Source organism: Heptranchias perlo, chromosome 2, assembly GCF_035084215.1.
Source record: "Heptranchias perlo isolate sHepPer1 chromosome 2, sHepPer1.hap1, whole genome shotgun sequence".
Lineage (NCBI taxonomy): Eukaryota > Metazoa > Chordata > Chondrichthyes > Hexanchiformes > Hexanchidae > Heptranchias > Heptranchias perlo.
In genome coordinates, this window is record NC_090326.1 from 169312611 (window position 1) to 169330162 (window position 17552).

At 49.4% G+C, this 17552-nt stretch overlaps 1 protein-coding gene across 1 annotated transcript; it reads left to right on the plus strand.

Moving 5' to 3' along the window:
* The first annotated feature begins 489 nt into the window (after positions 1-489).
* Positions 490-17182, plus strand: LOC137332576 (WD repeat-containing protein 97-like). The gene is made up of 6 exons (XM_067996508.1): positions 490-549; positions 2807-2907; positions 5316-5449; positions 8287-8897; positions 16485-16606; positions 17091-17182. Exons 2-6 carry the CDS (start codon positions 2877-2879, stop codon positions 17180-17182), a joined length of 990 nt encoding a protein of 329 aa, XP_067852609.1. The 5' UTR covers positions 490-549; positions 2807-2876.
* Positions 17183-17552: the final 370 nt, after the last annotated feature.

The following is a 17552-nucleotide window of genomic DNA, read 5'->3' on the forward strand; positions in this document are numbered from 1 at the left end:
CTTATTGAATGGCGGAACAGGCTCGAGGGGACGGATGGCCTACTCCTGCTCCTATTTCTTATGTAAAGGGGAAAAAACTGGAGGAGGGCCACACTAATCACATGCTGCTAATAAAACACACATCAATGACGGTGGTCTATGGAAAACACTCAAACCATAAACCAACATGTGCCCGTGGCACTCATTTATTATCTGACCGGCTCCACTCGATTGTGACTGTAAACTAGAGCCTGTGGCCAGACCCGACCAGTGCCTTGGGACTATTTACAGGTGTTCACCCATAATTCAAACCTTCCTTATTATTAGAGGCTAGGTTGTTTTCCCAGGGTCCGTATCTGACTGGAACAGCACCAGCACCAGCACAGCCTGAGCTGCACCTCATTCAAAAAAATAAATAAAAGACTAACTTAAAATAAAAAGTGGCGCGGTGCAGCTTTAAACCGGTCTCCTAGCAACCGTAACCCGGGCGGCGGCACCACAGCCCAGAGGCGGGAGTGCGGCTGCGCACTGGGCCCCAGACCCGGGACAGCGGGCACTAGTTAGCGACAGGTTAGACACTGGTTACTGAGAAGGTGATCGGCGAATTGGTTAGTTAATGACTGGTCAGTGAGAGGACTGTAACAGATCGCAGACTAGTTAAATGAGAGGCTGGGCAATGGTTAGTGAGAGATTAGGGACTAGTTATTGAGAGACTAGGCACTAGTGAGAAGCTGTGGATTAGTTACTAGTCTGTTAAATACTAGTTACTGAGGGGCGATGGACTGGTTAGTGAGATATTCGAATTCGCTATTAACTGGTTGAACGCTACTTATTGCGGTACTAGGCACGGATTAGTGTAAAGTTAAGGATTAGTGACTAACCGGTCCCTAACCTCTGAGTTATTTATCGAGCAACTAGGGACTAGTTAGTAAGATATTAGGGATTTTGTTACTAACCCATTAAACACTAATTATTAAGAGACTAGGCACCAGTTAGAGTTTAGGAATTTGTTACTACCCAGTTAAACACGAGTTATTGATAGGTTAAGGACTGTTTACTGAGAGATTAGAGCTTGGTTACTAACCAATTAGAGACTGGTTAGTGAATGGTTACTGAGAAGATAAAGAGGGGATTGATTGGTTAATGATTCAGTGATCTATTAAGATATTACATGCTAGTTACTGAGAGACTAGGGACAGGTTAGTGAGAAATTGGGGATAAAGTACTAACTGGTTAAACAGTGAGAAATTAGGGAATAGTTAATAACCAGTTAAAGACTAATTATTGAGAGACCAGGGGCTGGTTAGTGAGAAGTTGCTGAGAAGGTCAATAGATGATTGTTTGGTTAGTGTCTGCTTAGTGAGAGGGTAGCAATAAATAGAGACTCTTTGAGAAGCTGATATTAGTTAATGGTAAATCGGGGAGAAGTTAGTAACATGGTTATTGACTAGTTTTGAGAGGTTGGGACCATTTAATGAGTTTTGGGATTAGTTACTAACCAGTTAAAGACTAGTTGCTGAGATGCTAGACACTGGTTAGTGAAACGTTACAAAGAAGGTAGGTTGGGGATTGATTGATGATTGGCTAATGACAAGATTTTTAGAGGTTAGGGACTGATTAATGAGGGGTTAAAAGGAGTTGGGGGGTCCACTCATTCCTCCTTCGATCTCTCCGTCCCTTTCTCCTTCTATTGTTTTACATTCCTCTTTTCCTTTTTCATTTCCAATCCCAGGTCTGCCAAGTAGTGGGAGCGACGGAGGCAGATTCTGGTTTAAAAAATGACCAGAGGCCCAGCGGACTGAGCGGGTTTGCGGTTTGCGGAAGACGTGACCAGTTAGGCAAGGCACCAGAGAGGGGCTGCAGTCAGGGTCGGACGGGTCATGAGTGAAATCGGGGGTGGGAGGGAGGGTTTCCCCAGTGAACCCATGCATGTTCCCATAGCGCTGTGTTTATCCCTCTTTTCCTTGAGAATCCCACGCCCTTTTGGGATAGCCAGACTGCCCCTGGCCGCAGAACTAGAAATCCCCATGGAATCCTGCCCCAGTGTTTGGGAAGGCAGGGAGGGAGGGGGTAAATCATGGAGGAAATGGGGAAAAAGGGGATTGCCAACTAATAAGGTCAGGAGTCCTATGCAACATGACCTACTCCTGTTCCTGTGTTCCTCGCTGTGATAGGAATCACAATAGCCTTTCTCGGTCATTCTCAACTTATTAAAACTACTCTGAGGGTCTAGACAGAGTAGATAGAGAGAAACTGTTCCCATTGGCAGAAGGGTCAAGAACCAGAGGACACAGATTTAAGGTGATTGGCAAAAGAAGCAAAGGTGACATGAGGAAAAACCTTTTTACACAGCGAGTGGTTAGCATCTGGAATGCACTGCCCGAGGGGGTGGTGGAGGCAGATTCAATCATGGCCTTCAAAAGGGAACTGGATAAGTACTTGAAAGGAAAAAATTTGCAGGGCTACGGTTATAGGGCGGGAGAGTGGGACTAGCTGGATTTCTCTTGCATAGAGTCGGCACGGACTCAATGGGCCGAATGGCCGCCTTCCGTGCTGTAACCTTTCTATGATTTGATACAGTGAACTGGTGATATGAAGTGAGTTTAAGGCTGTAATTCGGACTTGTGACATTATCTAAAATTTCATTCCGGACTCGTAACTCGCTTTTTTCCCTGGTTATCTTTTCCTTGGTCAAGAACATAGGAACAAACAACGAGGAGCCAGGAGAAACAGAACAGATTAAGCAAAAAAATAAATAAATACAAGGCATGTGATCCGGTCAGTCGACAGGGTTGGGCTGCGTGCTGATCTTGTCTTCCTTTGGCAGGGACAAGCATGCTGCGAGGAGACGGTGGATACAATCTGTTCTCACATTAACGCACTGAACAGCGGGCACCATGGAATCTGTGGAAACGCTGAACCAAGAGGGTGAGTCTGTTAATCGGTCAGTTCTGTGTCTGGGAACCTGGCTCATTTGGTTCATTAATCATTTGGTTAGGTGGCTCAGTGGGTCGCAGTCTCGCCTTTGAGTCAGAAGGTCGTGGCTTCAAGTCACACTGTCGGAGGGTCAGTACTGAGGGAGTGCTGCACTGTCGGAGGGTCAGTACTGAGGGAGCGCTGCACTGTCGGAGGGTCAGTACTGAGGGAGCGCCGCACTGTCGGAGGGTCAGTACTGAGGGAGCGCCGCACTGTCGGAGGGTCAGTACTGAGGGAACGCCGCACTGTCGGAGGGTCAGTACTGAGGGAGCGCCGCACTGTCGGAGGGTCAGTACTGAGGGAGCGCCGCACTGTCGGAGGGTCAGTACTGAGGGAGCGCCGCACTGTCGGAGGGTCAGTACTGAGGGAGCGCCGCACTGTCGGAGGGTCAGTACTGAGGGAGCGCCGCACTGTCGGAGGGTCAGTACTGAGGGAGCGCCGCACTGTCGGAGGGTCAGTACTGAGGGAGCGCTGCACTGTCGGAGGGTCAGTACTGAGGGAGCGCCACACTGTCGGAGGGTCAGTTCTGAGGGAGCGCTGCAGTGTCGGAGGGTCAGTACTGAGGGAGCGCTGCACTGTCGGAGGGTCAGTACTGAGGGAGCGCTGCATTGTCGGAGGGTCAGTACTGAGGGAGCGCTGCACTGTCGGAGGGTCAGTACTGAGGGAATGTTGCTCTCCCCACAATGCACTGTGGTTTGGCACTATTCCTGGACAGTCCAGCTTAGAAGGGGAGGGTCAGACTGTCTCCGATATCCCCATCCCTCCCCCACACTTCCGTCTGACGTTCCCTGACCAGGCTGGCTTCTCACTCAACACTCCCAGCCTCTTCAGCTCCCGGTCGAGTTGATTGGAAGCTAGCGCTCCCGAGGCTGGGGGAGGATTTCTGTTGCCCACTCAGGGAAACTAACAGACAAGGCTGGGTCCCAGTGGTGAAAGGATAGGCTCAGCTGGTCAGGCCACTGCATCTGCAAAGAAGGGAAACTGTTGCGTTTCAGGCACACTCCTTCACTGATGAGAGGTTAAGCAACTTTCCTCTCTACAGACGCTGTGTCTGACCTGCTGAGTGGTCCCAACATTTTTTTCTGTTCATGTTTCAGATTTCCAGTGTCTGCAGTATTTTGTATTTTGTATTTTTGGTTCATCAATATTGTTTTTTTTGAGTTTTGACATCACTGTGTCAGCCAGTGAGTTGGAGGTGGGGGCGGGGCTTACATCAAACAGAGTCTATTTTACATCAAACAGAGTCTATTTAAACAGAGTCTCTCCAAACTGCAGCAAACAGAACTCATGACCGAAATTACAGCAAAGTCTCCCGATAAAAGCAGGATTATTCCTCCAGCAAAAATTACTGAGTGGAGGATAGTTACATAACACAAATTATGCGTGTAAAATCATTCCCTGTCACTTGCAGCAGTGTGGTCTCCAGACGTGATTGACGGCAGAATTACTCAATTCTCTCCATTCTGCTCGGGACTAGTGGTTTCACTATATGCAGCCGGGCCCAGGCTGGGTAAGGACAACAGGTTTCCTTCCCTAAAGGACATAGGAACATAGGAACAGGAGTAGGCCATTCAGCCCCTCGTGCCTGCTCTGCCATTTTATAAGATCATGGCAGATCTGTGATCTAACTCCATATACCTGCCTTTGGCCCATATCCCTTAATACCTTTGGTTGCCAAAAAGCTATCTATCTCAGATTTAAATTTAGTAATTGAGCTAGTATCAATTGCCGTTTGCGGAAGAGAGTTCCAAACTTCTACCGCCCTTTGTGTGTAGAAATGTTTTCTAATCTCACTCCTGAAAGGTCTGGCTCTAATTTTTAGACTGTGCCCCCTACTCCTAGAATCCCCAACCAGCGGAAATAGTTTCTCTCTATCCACCCTATCCGTTCCCCTAAATATCTTATAAACTTCGATCAGATCACCCCTTAACCTTCGAAACTCTAGAGAATACAACCCCAATTTGTGTAATCTCTCCTCGTAACTTAACCCTTGAAGTCCGGGTATCATTCTAGTAAACCTACGCTGCACTCCCTCCAAGGCCAATATGTCCTTCCGAAGGTGCGGTGCCCAGAACTGCTCACAGTACTCCGGGTGCGGTCTAACCAGGGTTTTTTATAGCTGGGACATTAGTGAACCCGTTGGGATAGTGTCTAACTTTCCTACATTACAACAGTGACTACACTCCATTGGCTGTGAAGCGCTTTGGGACATCCTGAGGTCACGAAAGGCACTATAGAAACGCAAGTTCTTTCTCTTCCTCTCACTCACTGTGATGCTCAGTTCTCCCCCAAATTGTCTTTTAAAGAGACCTTTTACGTTTTTTTTAGTTTTGAATACTTTCCTGTAATCTCTTTTCAAGCCCTGGACGAGACCAGCCATTCACTCCAACCTCCGGCCGACCCAAACCTGGCTGAAAATCACGAGAGCTTGGAGAGTAAAGCTCAGCGGATGTGGTCCATTCTGAGAACGGTGGTTCACGAATCAGTAGAAAAGGTACAATGCGTTCATTGGCTTTTCATACAACACGGGTGGTGCAGTTACTGGCCTTTCACCTCTGGAATATCGAAGTTTTGGGGTGATTTGATTTGAGGTTTTCAGGAGTTTGAAAGGAATTGATAGGGTAGATGGAGAGATACTTTTTCCACTGATGGGGGAGTCCAGGACAAGGGGGGCATAACCTTAAAATCAGAGCCAGGGCATTAAGGGATATGGAGCCAAGGCGGGTGGACGGAGTATGGATACAGATCAGCCATAATCTCATTGAATGGCGGAACAGGCTCGAGGGCTTGAATGGCCTCCTCCTGAGATGCGGGTACAAAGCCGCTGAACAGACCAGTGGGACGCAAGTCTCTTCTGCCTGTACGTGAAATGAATTCAGCAGTTCCAGCCCCGGTGAGTCGAGTGAGCGCTGAGCCACCGCATAAAACTGTCCCCAAGTCAGAAATCTCACTCAAAAGTTCCCACTCCACCAAATTGGCTGCCACGTTTCCTACATTACAACAGTGACTACACTTCTAAAGTACTTCATTGGCTTTGGACGTCCTGAGGTTGTGAAAGGCGCCATGGAAATGCAAGTCTTTCTTTCTAAGTAAGATACTAACTCAGTTACTAGGATTAATGTTATACAGCACATTCCTCTTGTATGAGCATATCACCTACTGTATAATAAGTATGACGTTAATCGGGGCCAGAGTGGTCTCCGTGGTTTCCTCTTCCTCTACTGTACATTCTGACACAAACTAATTATTTTACATGGCCGCCATTTCCTTATTTTCATTTACAATATCACCATTATCAGTTTTTAAAGGGCCCGCATTGCTCTTGACCACCCTCCTTTACCTAATAGAATGGAAAAATGTTTTGTGTTGATCGTGATGTCCCTTGCAAGTTTCTTTTCATGTTCCCATTTTGTAGCTCTTACCAACTGTTCCAATATTTGATTGGAGGAAATCGACCCGCCCACCGTCTCTGATTTGTCACACTGCTTGTCCGACATTCAGTACTGGGTGAGCAGAAATTTCCTCCAATTAAATATTAGATTGACCAAAGCCATTGCCTTGGTTTCTCGCCGCATAGTCCGTTCCTCAGCCTCCATCCCTCTCCCTGGCCACTGTCTGAGGCTGAAATAGACTGTTTGCAACCTCGGTGTCCTGTTTGACCCTGAGATGAGCTTCCGACCGCATATCCGCTCCGTCACCAAGACCGCCTACTTCCATAACATCGCCTGTCTCCGCCCCTGCCTCAGCTCATCTGATGCTGAAACCCTCATCCATGCCTTTGTTACCCCCAGAATGGACTATTCCAATGCTCTCCTGGCCGGCCTCCCATCTCCCACCCTCCGTAAACTTGAGCTCATCCAAAACTCTGCCGCCCGTATCCTAACTCGCACCAAGTCCCGTTCACCCATCACCCCCCTGTGCTCGCTGACCTACATTGGCTCCCGGTCCGGGAACGCCTCGATTTTAAAATTCTCATCCTTGTTTTCAAATCCCTCCATGGCCTCGCCCCCTCCCTATCTCTGTAACCCCCTCCAGCCCTACAACCCCCCGAGATCTCTGCTCTCCTTCAATTCTGGCATCTTGTGCATCCCTCACTTATTTTGCTCCACCATTGAACATAAGAACATAAGAAATAGGAGCAGGAGTAGGCCATTACGGCCCCTCGAGCCTGCTCTACCATTCAATCAGATCATGGCTGATCTTCGACCTCAACTCCACTTTCCCGCCCTATCCCCATATCCCTTGATCCCTTTGGAGTCCAAAAATCTATTGATCTCAGTATTGAATATACTCAGCGACTGAGCATCCACAGCCCTTGGCGGCCGTGCCTTCAGCTGCCTCGGCCCTAAGCTCTGGAATTCCCTCCCTAAACCTCTCTGTCTCTCTACCTCTCTCTCCTCCTTTAAGATGCTCCTTAAAACCTAACTCTTTGACCTCCCTGTCCTAATATCTCCTTATTTGGCTCAGTATCAAATTTTGCCCGATAACCCTGCTGTGAAGGGCGCTATATAAATGCAAGGAGCAAAGGGACCTGGGGGTACACATTCACAAATCATTAAAAGTAGCAACGCAGGTTAATAAGACCCTAAAAAATACAAACCAAGCACTGGGGTTCATTCCTAGAGGGATAGAATTGAAAAGCAGAGAAGTTATGTTAAACCTGTATAGAACCTTGGTTAGACCACACTTGGAGTATTGAGAACAGTTCTGGTCTCCATATTATAAAAGGGATATAGAGGCACTGGAGGAGGTGCAAAAAAGATTTACAAGGATGATATCGGAACTGAGAGGTTATACCTATCAGAAAAGATTGAACAGGCTGGGGCTCTTTTGTCTAGAAAAGAGAAAGACTGAGGTGTGACACAATAGAGGTCTTTAAGAGAATGAAAGGGTTTGATAGAGTAGACGTGGAGATGATGTTTCCACTTGTGGGGGAGACCAGAACTAGGGGCCATAAATATAAGATAGTCACTAATAAATCCAATAGGGAATTCAGGAGAATCTTTTTTATCATAGAAAGATACGGCACAGAAGGAGGCCATTTGGCCCATTGTGTCCGTGCCGAAGAATGGCGGGAATGTGGAACTCACTTCCACAAGGAGTAGTTGAGGCAAATACCGTGGATGCATTTAAGGGGAAGCTCGATAAACACAGGAGGGAGAAAGTAATACAAGGATATGCTGATAGGGTGAGATGCAGTGGAGAGGGAGGAGGCTCGTGTGGAGCATAAACACCGGCATGGACCATGTGGGGCCGAACGGCCTGTCTCCGTGCTGTACATTCTGTGTAACTCGCTGTTGTACATGTCTCCGATTCTCTGTACCCTTCCAGATAAAGAGGTCCGATTGGAAGCCGCTGGACCTGCAGCACGGAATCCATCACGTGCAGCGCGTGAACTTCAAGAAGGCCATCCACCACGTGATCTTCAACGTGGCCACCAAGGAGTACGTCTGCATGGTCTCCAAGACGGGCGTCTGCATCTACCACTGCGACGGGCGCAAGATGCAAGAGTTCACCCTGCCCGATCCCCTGGAGGGCTTGGTGTACGCACGGCGGGTCAACCAGTACGTGGCCTGGAACGCCTGCCCCCAGCTCAAGGTGTTGAGCGCCGACTTCCAGACCATCTCCACGAACCGGTCCCGGCAGAGCATCACCTGCTGCCTCTACAACGAGGACCTGAACGAGATCGTCACGGCCGGGGTTGGTAACATCTGCTCCTGGCACTTCTACATCGGCTGCCGGGACCTGATCTGTGACAGCACCATCTCCAAGGGGCTGACGAAGGCGGACGTCTTCACCCAGCTGGCGCTGGAGAGGGTCCCGGCCCCTTCCTTGGCCCCGGTGCGCGCCCAGCGCTGCTACGCGGTGTGCGGGACTGGCATCGCCGTCATCGACCTGCCCAAGGGGACCGTGCTTACCTATGAGAAGCAACTGCACCTCAGGTAACGCTCTGCGATGACTCGGAAAGGTGTTTTTCCGGAGGGTATGTTTTTATTTTTAATTCGTTCATGGGATGTGGGCGTCGCTGCCGGCATTTATTGCCCATCCCTAATTGCCCTCGAGAAGGTGGTGGTGAGCCGCCTTCTTCTTGAACCGCTGCAGTCCGTGTGGTGACGGTTCTCCCACAGTTCGGTCGGGTGTTCCAGGATTTTGACCCAGCGACGATGAAGGAACGGCCGATATGTTTCCAGTCAGGATGGTGTGTGATTTGGAGGGGAACTTGGAGGTGATGGTGTTCCCACCTTGTCCTTCTAGAATCATAGAATCATAGAAATTTACGGCACAGAAGGAGGCCTTTCAACCCATCGTGTCCGTGCTGGCTGAAAATGAGCCCCCCAGCCTAATCCCACTTCCCCGCACTTGGTCCGTAGCCCTGCAGGTCACGGCTCTTCAGGTGCACATCCAGGTACTTTTTAAATGAGTTGAGGGTTTCTGCCTCTCCCACCCTCTCAGGCAGTGAGTTCCAGACCCCCATCACCCTCTGGGGGAAAAAAATTCTCCTCAGCTCCCCTCTAATCCTTCTACCAATCACTTTAAATCTATGCCCCCTGGTTATTGACCCCTCCGCTAAGGGAAATAGGTCCTTCCTATCCACTCTATTGAGGCCCCTCATAATTTTATACACCTCAATTAAATCACCCCTCAGCCTCCTCTGTTCCAAAGAAAACAACCCCAGCCTATCCAATCTGTCATCATGTCCTGGCCACATCCTCGTAAATCTACCCTGCACCCTCTCTAGTGCAATCACATCCTTCCTGTAATGTGGTGACCAGAACTGTACCCAGTACTCAAGCTGTGGCCTAACTAGTGTTTTATACAGTTCCAGCATAACATCCCTGCTCTTATATTCTATGCCTCGGCTAATAAAGGAAAGTATCCCGTATGCCTTTTTAACCACCTTATCGACCTGTCCTGCTACCTTCAGGGATCTGTGGACATGCACTCCAAGGTCCCTCACTTCCTCTACACCTCTCAGTATCCTCCCATTTATTGTGTATTCCCTTGCCTTGTTTGCTCTCCCCAAATGCATTACCTCACACTTCTCTGGATTGAATTCCATTTGCCACTTTTCTTCTAGGTGATAGAGGTCACGGGTTTGGGAGGTGCTGTCGAAGAATCCTCGGCGAGTTGTTGCAGTGTATTCTGAAGATAGTGCACACTGTAGCCATGGTGCGTCGGTGATGGAGGGAGTGGATATTTAAGGTGGTGGATGGGCTGCCGATCAAGAACTGATAAGTAAATCCTCTCAGGAAAGGCTGAACAGGCTGGGACTCTTTTCTTTAGAAAAGACAAGACTGAGGGGTGACCTGACAGATTATGAAAGGGTTTGGTAGACATAGAGAAGATGTTTCCACTTGTGGGGGAGACCAGAACTAGGGGCCATAAATATAAGATAACTAATAAACAAAATAGGGAATTCAGGAGAAACGTCTTTACCCAGAGAGCGGTTAGAATGTGGAATAAAAATATAAAATGCTGGAAAAGCTCAGCAAGTGAGGCAGCACCTGTGGAGAGAGAAACAGAGTTAACGTTTCAGGTCGATGACCCTTCGTCAGAACTGGAAGATGTTTAAGAAATACAGAGCCAGGGAAAGGGAGGAGGAAAGAACAAAAAGGAAGGACTGTGATAGGGTGGAGGGCAGGAGTGATTAAATGACAAAAGGGATGATGGTGCAAGGCAAGGAGGGTGGGAATGGGACAGGTAAAGAAACAAAAGTTGGGTCTAGAGGAGCTGTAAATGGCGACAGCAGAACCATTACCAGCACCTGCTGTCCGAAAAAATGGGAGCAATGGTTATGATCTGAAGTTATTGAGTCCGGAAGGTTGTAAAGTGTGTAAACGAAAGATGAGGTGCTGTTCCTCGAGCTTCATTGGAACAGTGTAAGAGGCCGAGGACAGAGAGGGAGTGTGACAGGGAATTAAAATGGAAAGCGATCGGCAGGTCAGGGTCATGCTTGCGGACAGAGCGGAGGTATTCAGCAAAGCGATCTCCCAATCTGCGTTTGGTCTCCCCAGTGTAGAGGAGACCACATTGTGTGCAGCAAATACAGTACAGTGAATTGAAAGAAGTACAAGTTAACCTCTGTTTCACCTGGAAGGAGTGTTTGGGGCCCTGGACGGTGGGAAGGGAGGAGGTGAAGGGGCAGGTGTTGCATCTCCTGTGCTCGCACAGGAAGGTGCCGTGGGGAGGAGAGCGGGTGTTGGGGGTGATGGAAGAGTGGACCAGGGTGTCGGGGAGGGAATGGTCCCTTTAGAATGCTGAAAGGGGAGGGGAGGGGAAGATGTGTTTGGTGATGGGATCGCGCTGGAGGTGGCGGAAATGGCGGAGGATGATCCATTGAATGTGGAGGCTGGTGGGGTGGATGGTGGGAACATGGGGGACCCTATCATGGTTCTGGGACGGAGGGGAAGGGGTGAGAGTAGAAACATAGAACATAGGAGCAGGAGTAGGCCATTTGGCCCTTCGAGCCTGCTCCACCATTCAATATGATCATGATGTGGAGATGCCGGTGATGGACTGGGGTTGACAATTGTAAACAATTTTACAACACCAAGTTATAGTCCAACAAATTTATTTTAAATTTCACAAGCTTTCGGAGGCTTCCTCCTTCCTCAGGTGAATGGTGTGGAAATGGAATTTTCGAATCCTACGCATTTGAAAATCACAGAACAATGCCTGGTGATTACTGCCCGTTGCCAAGGCAATCACAGTGAGCAGACAGAGAGGTGTCACCTAAAAGGCCACTGAATATACAAACCCCCAAAAAAAAAGAGAGAGAGAGAGAAGGAAGACAGTCAATGACCCGTTATATTAAAAACAGATAACATTTGTTCGCTGGTGGGGTAACGTGTAGTGTGACATGAACCCAAGATCCCGGTTGAGGCCGTCCTCATGGGTGCGGAACTTGGCTATCAATTTCTGCTCGACGATTTTGCGTTGTCGTGTGTCTCGAAGGCCGCCTTGGAGTATGCTTACCCGAAGGTCGGTGGCTGAATGTCCATGACTGCTGAAGTGTTCCCCGACAGGGAGAGAACCCTCCTGTTTGGCGATTGTTGCGCGGTGTCCGTTCATCCGTTGTCGCAGCGTCTGCATGGTCTCGCCAATTTACCATGCTCTGGGGCATCCTTTCCTGCAACGTATGAGGTAGACAACGTTGGCCGAGTCACAGGAGTATGAACCGTGCACCTGGTGGGTGGTGTCCTCTCGTGTGATGGTGGTATCTGTGTCGATGATCTGGCATGTCTTGCAGAGGTTACCGTGGCAGGGTTGTGTGGTGTCGTGGACGCTGTTCTCCTGAAAGCTGGGTAATTTGCTGCGAACGATGGTTTGTTTGAGGTTGGGTGGCTGTTTAAAGGCGAGTAGTGGAGGTGTGGGGATGGCCATAGCGAGGTGTTCGTCATCATTGATGACACGTTGAAGGCTGCGGAGAACATGGCGTAGTTTCTCCGCTCCGGGGAAGGACTGGACGACGAAGGGTACTCTGTTGGTTGCGTCCCGTGTTAGTCTTCTGAGGAGGTCTACGCGATTTTTCGCTGTGGCCCGTCGGAACTGTCGATCGATGAGTTGAGCATCATATCCCGTTCTTACTAGGGCGTCTTTCAGCGTCTGTAGGTGTCCATCGCGTTCCTCCTCGTCTGAGCAGACCCTGTGTATTCGCAGGGCCTGTCCATAGGGGATGGCCTCTTTGACGTGGTTAGGGTGGAAGCTGGAAAAGTGGAGCATCGTGAGGTTGTCCGTGGGCTTGCGGTAGAGTGAGGTGCTGAGGTGCCCGTCTACCTCAGCACCTCACTCTACCGCAAGCCCACGGACAACCTCATGATGCTCCACTTTTCCAGCTTCCACCCTAACCACGTCAAAGAGGCCATCCCCTATGGACAGGACCTGCGAATACACAGGGTCTGCTCAGACGAGGAGGAACGCGATGGACACCTACAGACGCTGAAAGACGCCCTAGTAAGAACGGGATATGATGCTCAACTCATCGATCGACAGTTCCGACGGGCCACAGCGAAAAATCGCGTAGACCTCCTCAGAAGACTAACACGGGACGCAACCAACAGAGTACCCTTCGTCGTCCAGTCCTTCCCCGGAGCGGAGAAACTACGCCATGTTCTCCGCAGCCTTCAACATGTCATCAATGATGACGAACACCTCGCTATGGCCATCCCCACACCTCCACTACTCGCCTTTAAACAGCCACCCAACCTCAAACAAACCATCGTTCGCAGCAAATTACCCAGCTTTCAGGAGAACAGCGTCCACGACACCACACAACCCTGCCACGGTAACCTCTGCAAGACATGCCAGATCATCGACACAGATACCACCATCACATGAGAGGACACCACCCACCAGGTGCACGGTTCATACTCCTGTGACTCAGCCAACGTTGTCTACCTCATACGTTGCAGGAAAGGATGCCCCAGAGCATGGTACATTGGCGAGACCATGCAGACGCTGCGACAACGGATGAACGGACACCGCGCAACAATCGCCAAACAGGAGGGTTCTCTCCCTGTCGGGGAACACTTCAGCAGTCATGGACATTCAGCCACCGACCTTCGGGTAAGCATACTCCAAGGCGGCCTTCGAGACACACGACAACGCAAAATCGTCGAGCAGAAATTGACAGCCAAGTTCCGCACCCATGAGGACGGCCTCAACCGGGATCTTGGGTTCATGTCACACTACACGTTACCCCACCAGCGAACAAATGTTATCTGTTTTTAATATAACGGGTCATTGACTGTCTTCCTTCTCTCTCTCTCTCTTTTTTTTTGGGGGATTTGTTTATTCGGTGGCCTTTTTAGGTGACACCTCTCTGTCTGCTCACTGTGATTGCCTTGGCAACGGGCAGTAATCACCAGGCATTGTTCTGTGATTTTCAAATGGGAAGGATTCGAAAATTCCATTTCCACACCATTCACCTGAGGAAGGAGGTAGCCTCCGAAAGCTTGTGGAATTTAAAATAAATTTGTTGGACTATAACTTGGTGTTGTAAAATTGTTTACAATATGATCATGGTTGATCCTCTATCTCAATTCCATATTCCCGCTCTCTCCCCATACCCCTTGATGCCTTTTGTGTCTAGAAATCTATCCAGTTCCTTCTTAAATATATTCATTGACTTGGCCTCCACAGCCTTCTGTGGTAGAGAATTCCACAGGTTCACCACCCACTGAGTGAAGAAACTTCTCCTCATCTCAGTCCTAAATGTCCTACCCCGTATCCTGAGACTGTGACCCCTCGTTCTGGATCCCCCAGCCAGGGGAAACATCCTCCCTGCATCCACTCTGTCGAGCCCTGTCAGAATTTTATATGTTTCAATGAGATCCCCTCTCATTCTTCTAAACTCGAGTGAATACAGGCCGAGTCGACCCAATCTCTCCTCATACGACAGTCCTGCCATCCCAGGAATCAGTCTGGTGAACCTTCGCTGCACTCCCTCCATCGCAAGTATATCCTTTCTTAGGTAAGTGCGGGAAATAGGACGGACACGGTCGAGGGCCCTGTCAACTACAGTGGAGGGGAATCCTCGGTTGAGGAAAAAGGAAGACATATCAGAAGCACTGGTGTGGAAGGTGGCATCGTCAGAACAGATGTGACGGAGACGGAGAAACTGGGAGAAGGGAATAGAGTCCGTACAGGAAGCAGGGTGAGAGGAAGTGTAATCAAGGTAGCTATTGGTTGACAGCCTATCCCCAGAAATGGAGATAGAGAAGTCGAGGAAGGGAAGGGAAGAGTTGGAGATGGACCATGTGAGGGCGAGGGAAGGGTGGAAATTGGAAGCAAAGTTGATGAAATTTTCCAGTTTGGGGCGAGAGCAGGAAACAGCATCGATACAATCATCAATGTACCGGAGAAAGAGGTGAGGGAGGGGACCGGAGTAGGACTGGAACAAGGAATGTTCCACGTATCCCACAAAAAGGCAGGCAGAGCTCGGACCCATATGGGTTCCCATAGCAACACCTTTTATTTGGAGGAAGTGAGTGGAATCAAAGGAGAAGTTGTTCAAGGTAAGAACAAGTTGAGCCAGGCGGAGGAGGGTGGTGGCGGATGGGGACTGGTTGGGCCTCCGTTCAAGGAAGAAGTGGAGGGCCCGCAGGCCGTCCTGGTGGGGGATGGAGGTGTAGAGGGACTGGACGTCCATGGTGAAAAGGAGATGGCTAGGGTCGGGGAACTGGAAACTGGTAAAGTGGCGGAGGGCATCGGTGAGAATGTGGAACTCACTCCCACAGGGAATAGTTGAGGCGAATAACACAGATACATTTAAGGGGAAGCTAGATAACCACATGAGGGAGAAAGGAATAGAAGGATATGCTGATACGGTGAGATGATGTAGGGAGGGAGGAGGCTCGTGTGGAACATAAACACCGGCATGGACCTGTCGGGCCGAATGGCCTGTTTCTGTGATGTAATTCTTGACTGTTGTTGCAGCAACACTCTTTTATCTGTAGATTTTATTCCCTTCTTTATCCGTCTGACCTGAAGCCGAACGGATAGGCAGACAGCCAGCAACCAGACGCAACCAGCTCCCAAGACACGCACCCACACCCAGACACACAGCCAGCTCCCAAGACACGCACCTACACCCAGACACACACCCAGCTCCCAGACACACACCCAGCCCCCAGACACACACCCAGCCCCCAGACACAGAGTCAACTCCCAGACATACAGCCGGTTCCCAGACACAGACACACAGCCAGCTCCCAAACGCACAGTCAACTCCCAGACACGCAGCCAACTCCCAGACACGCAGCCAGCTCCCAGACACGCAGCCAGCTCCCAGACACGCAGCCAGCTCCCAGACACGCAGCCAGCTCCCAGATGCACAACGTCTCGGGGGAGATCAGCTGGGTGGTGCTGTCCTAGATGAGGAGAAACTGTTTCCAGTGGCAGGAGGGTCAGTAACCAGAGATTTAAGGTGATCGGCAAAAGAACCAGAGGGGAGATGAGGAGAATTTTTTTACGCAGCGAGTTGTTATGATCTGGAATTCACTGCCTGAAAGGGCGGTGGAAGCAGATTCAATAATAACTTTCAAAAGGGAATTGGATAAATACTTGAAAAGGAGAAATTTGCAGGGCTGTGGGGAAAGGGCAGGGGAGTGGGACTAATTGGATAGCTCTTTCAAAGAGCCGTCACAGGCACGATGGGCCGAATGGCCTCCTTCTGTGTTGTAAGATTCTATAATGTGTGAATTCAGTCCCAGGCCAACGTGTTTGACTCTCAACTGCCCTCTGAAGTGGCCGAGCAAGACATTCCGTTGTATCAAAACCGCTACAAAGCAGCACCGTGGGAGAACCTTCACCACACGGACTGCAGCGGTTCAAGAAGGCGGCTCACCACCACCTTCTCAAGGGGCAACCAGTGATGGGCAATAAATGCCGGCCTCGCCAGCGACGCCCACAGAATGAATAAAAATAAAACCTGTGAAACCGAGCCTCGGTCTCTGATTATTCTGCAGTGTGTTCCCAGGGGCTGGACTTTCTCACAATGACAGACCCTTTGTAATATCCCCATTTAGGAAAATCACAGGCATCACCCTCTTTGAAACGCTGAAAAGTGTGGTAACTTCCTCCCGGGATGGGAATATTAAAATATGGGATGAAAGCTGGAACCTTCGAATGGTGTTTGTTGGACACAGAGGTGAGTGGAGACCCGATTTGCATCTCACATAGAGAGTATTGATCATAAAAAGGCAGCCAAGGTTTCTGGGGGCGGGGGGGGGAGAGGGGGGGAATAAAATACCAAAACGATGGGGTCACGGGCAAGAAAGCCTCTGTCCTCGCGGTGTCCCGCCTTCCCGAGCCAATCCGAAAGCCAACAGACTCTTCGTTACCCGATTGAATGATTCCTGACGGTCAGTCGAACAGCACTCTTTTCCCCATCTATCATAGTAGATACATCACAGGATGAGGCCATTCGGCCCATCGTGCCTGTGCCGGCTCTTTGAAAGAGCTGTCCAATTAGTCCCACTCTTTCCCCATAGCCCTGCAACTTTTTTCCCTTCAAGTATCTCCAATGTTTTTACAACCAATAAACAAAAGTGTTCAAAGAAATTGTTTTTAAAAAACCACATGAAGTTTCTTCGTTAATGCCCCTTTGATTTTTGTCCTGAGTTTGCTTGCAGCAGTTTCCTGTATATTAATACCAGGACCCGATGTAAGTCATTGCTCCACCATTGGCGACCATGCTTTCAGCTGCCTACAAAGACAACAATAACAACTTGCATTTATGCCTTTAACACCGTAAAACGTCCCAAGGCGCTTCACAAGAGCGATTACCAAACAAAATTTTAAACAATTTTACAACACCAAGTTATAGTCCAGCAATTTTATGTTCACCTGACGAAGGGGGAAGCCTCCGAAAGCTTGTGAATTTAAAATAAAATTGCTGGACTATAACTTGGTGTTGTAAAATTGTTTACAATTGTCAACCCCAGTCCATCACCGGCATCTCCACATCAAACAAAATTTGACACTGAACCACATAAGGAGATATTAGGACAGGTGACCAAAAGCTTGGTCAAAGAGCCAGGTTTTAAGGAGCGTCTTAAAGGAGGAGAGAGAGGTGGAGAGGTTTAGGGAGGGAA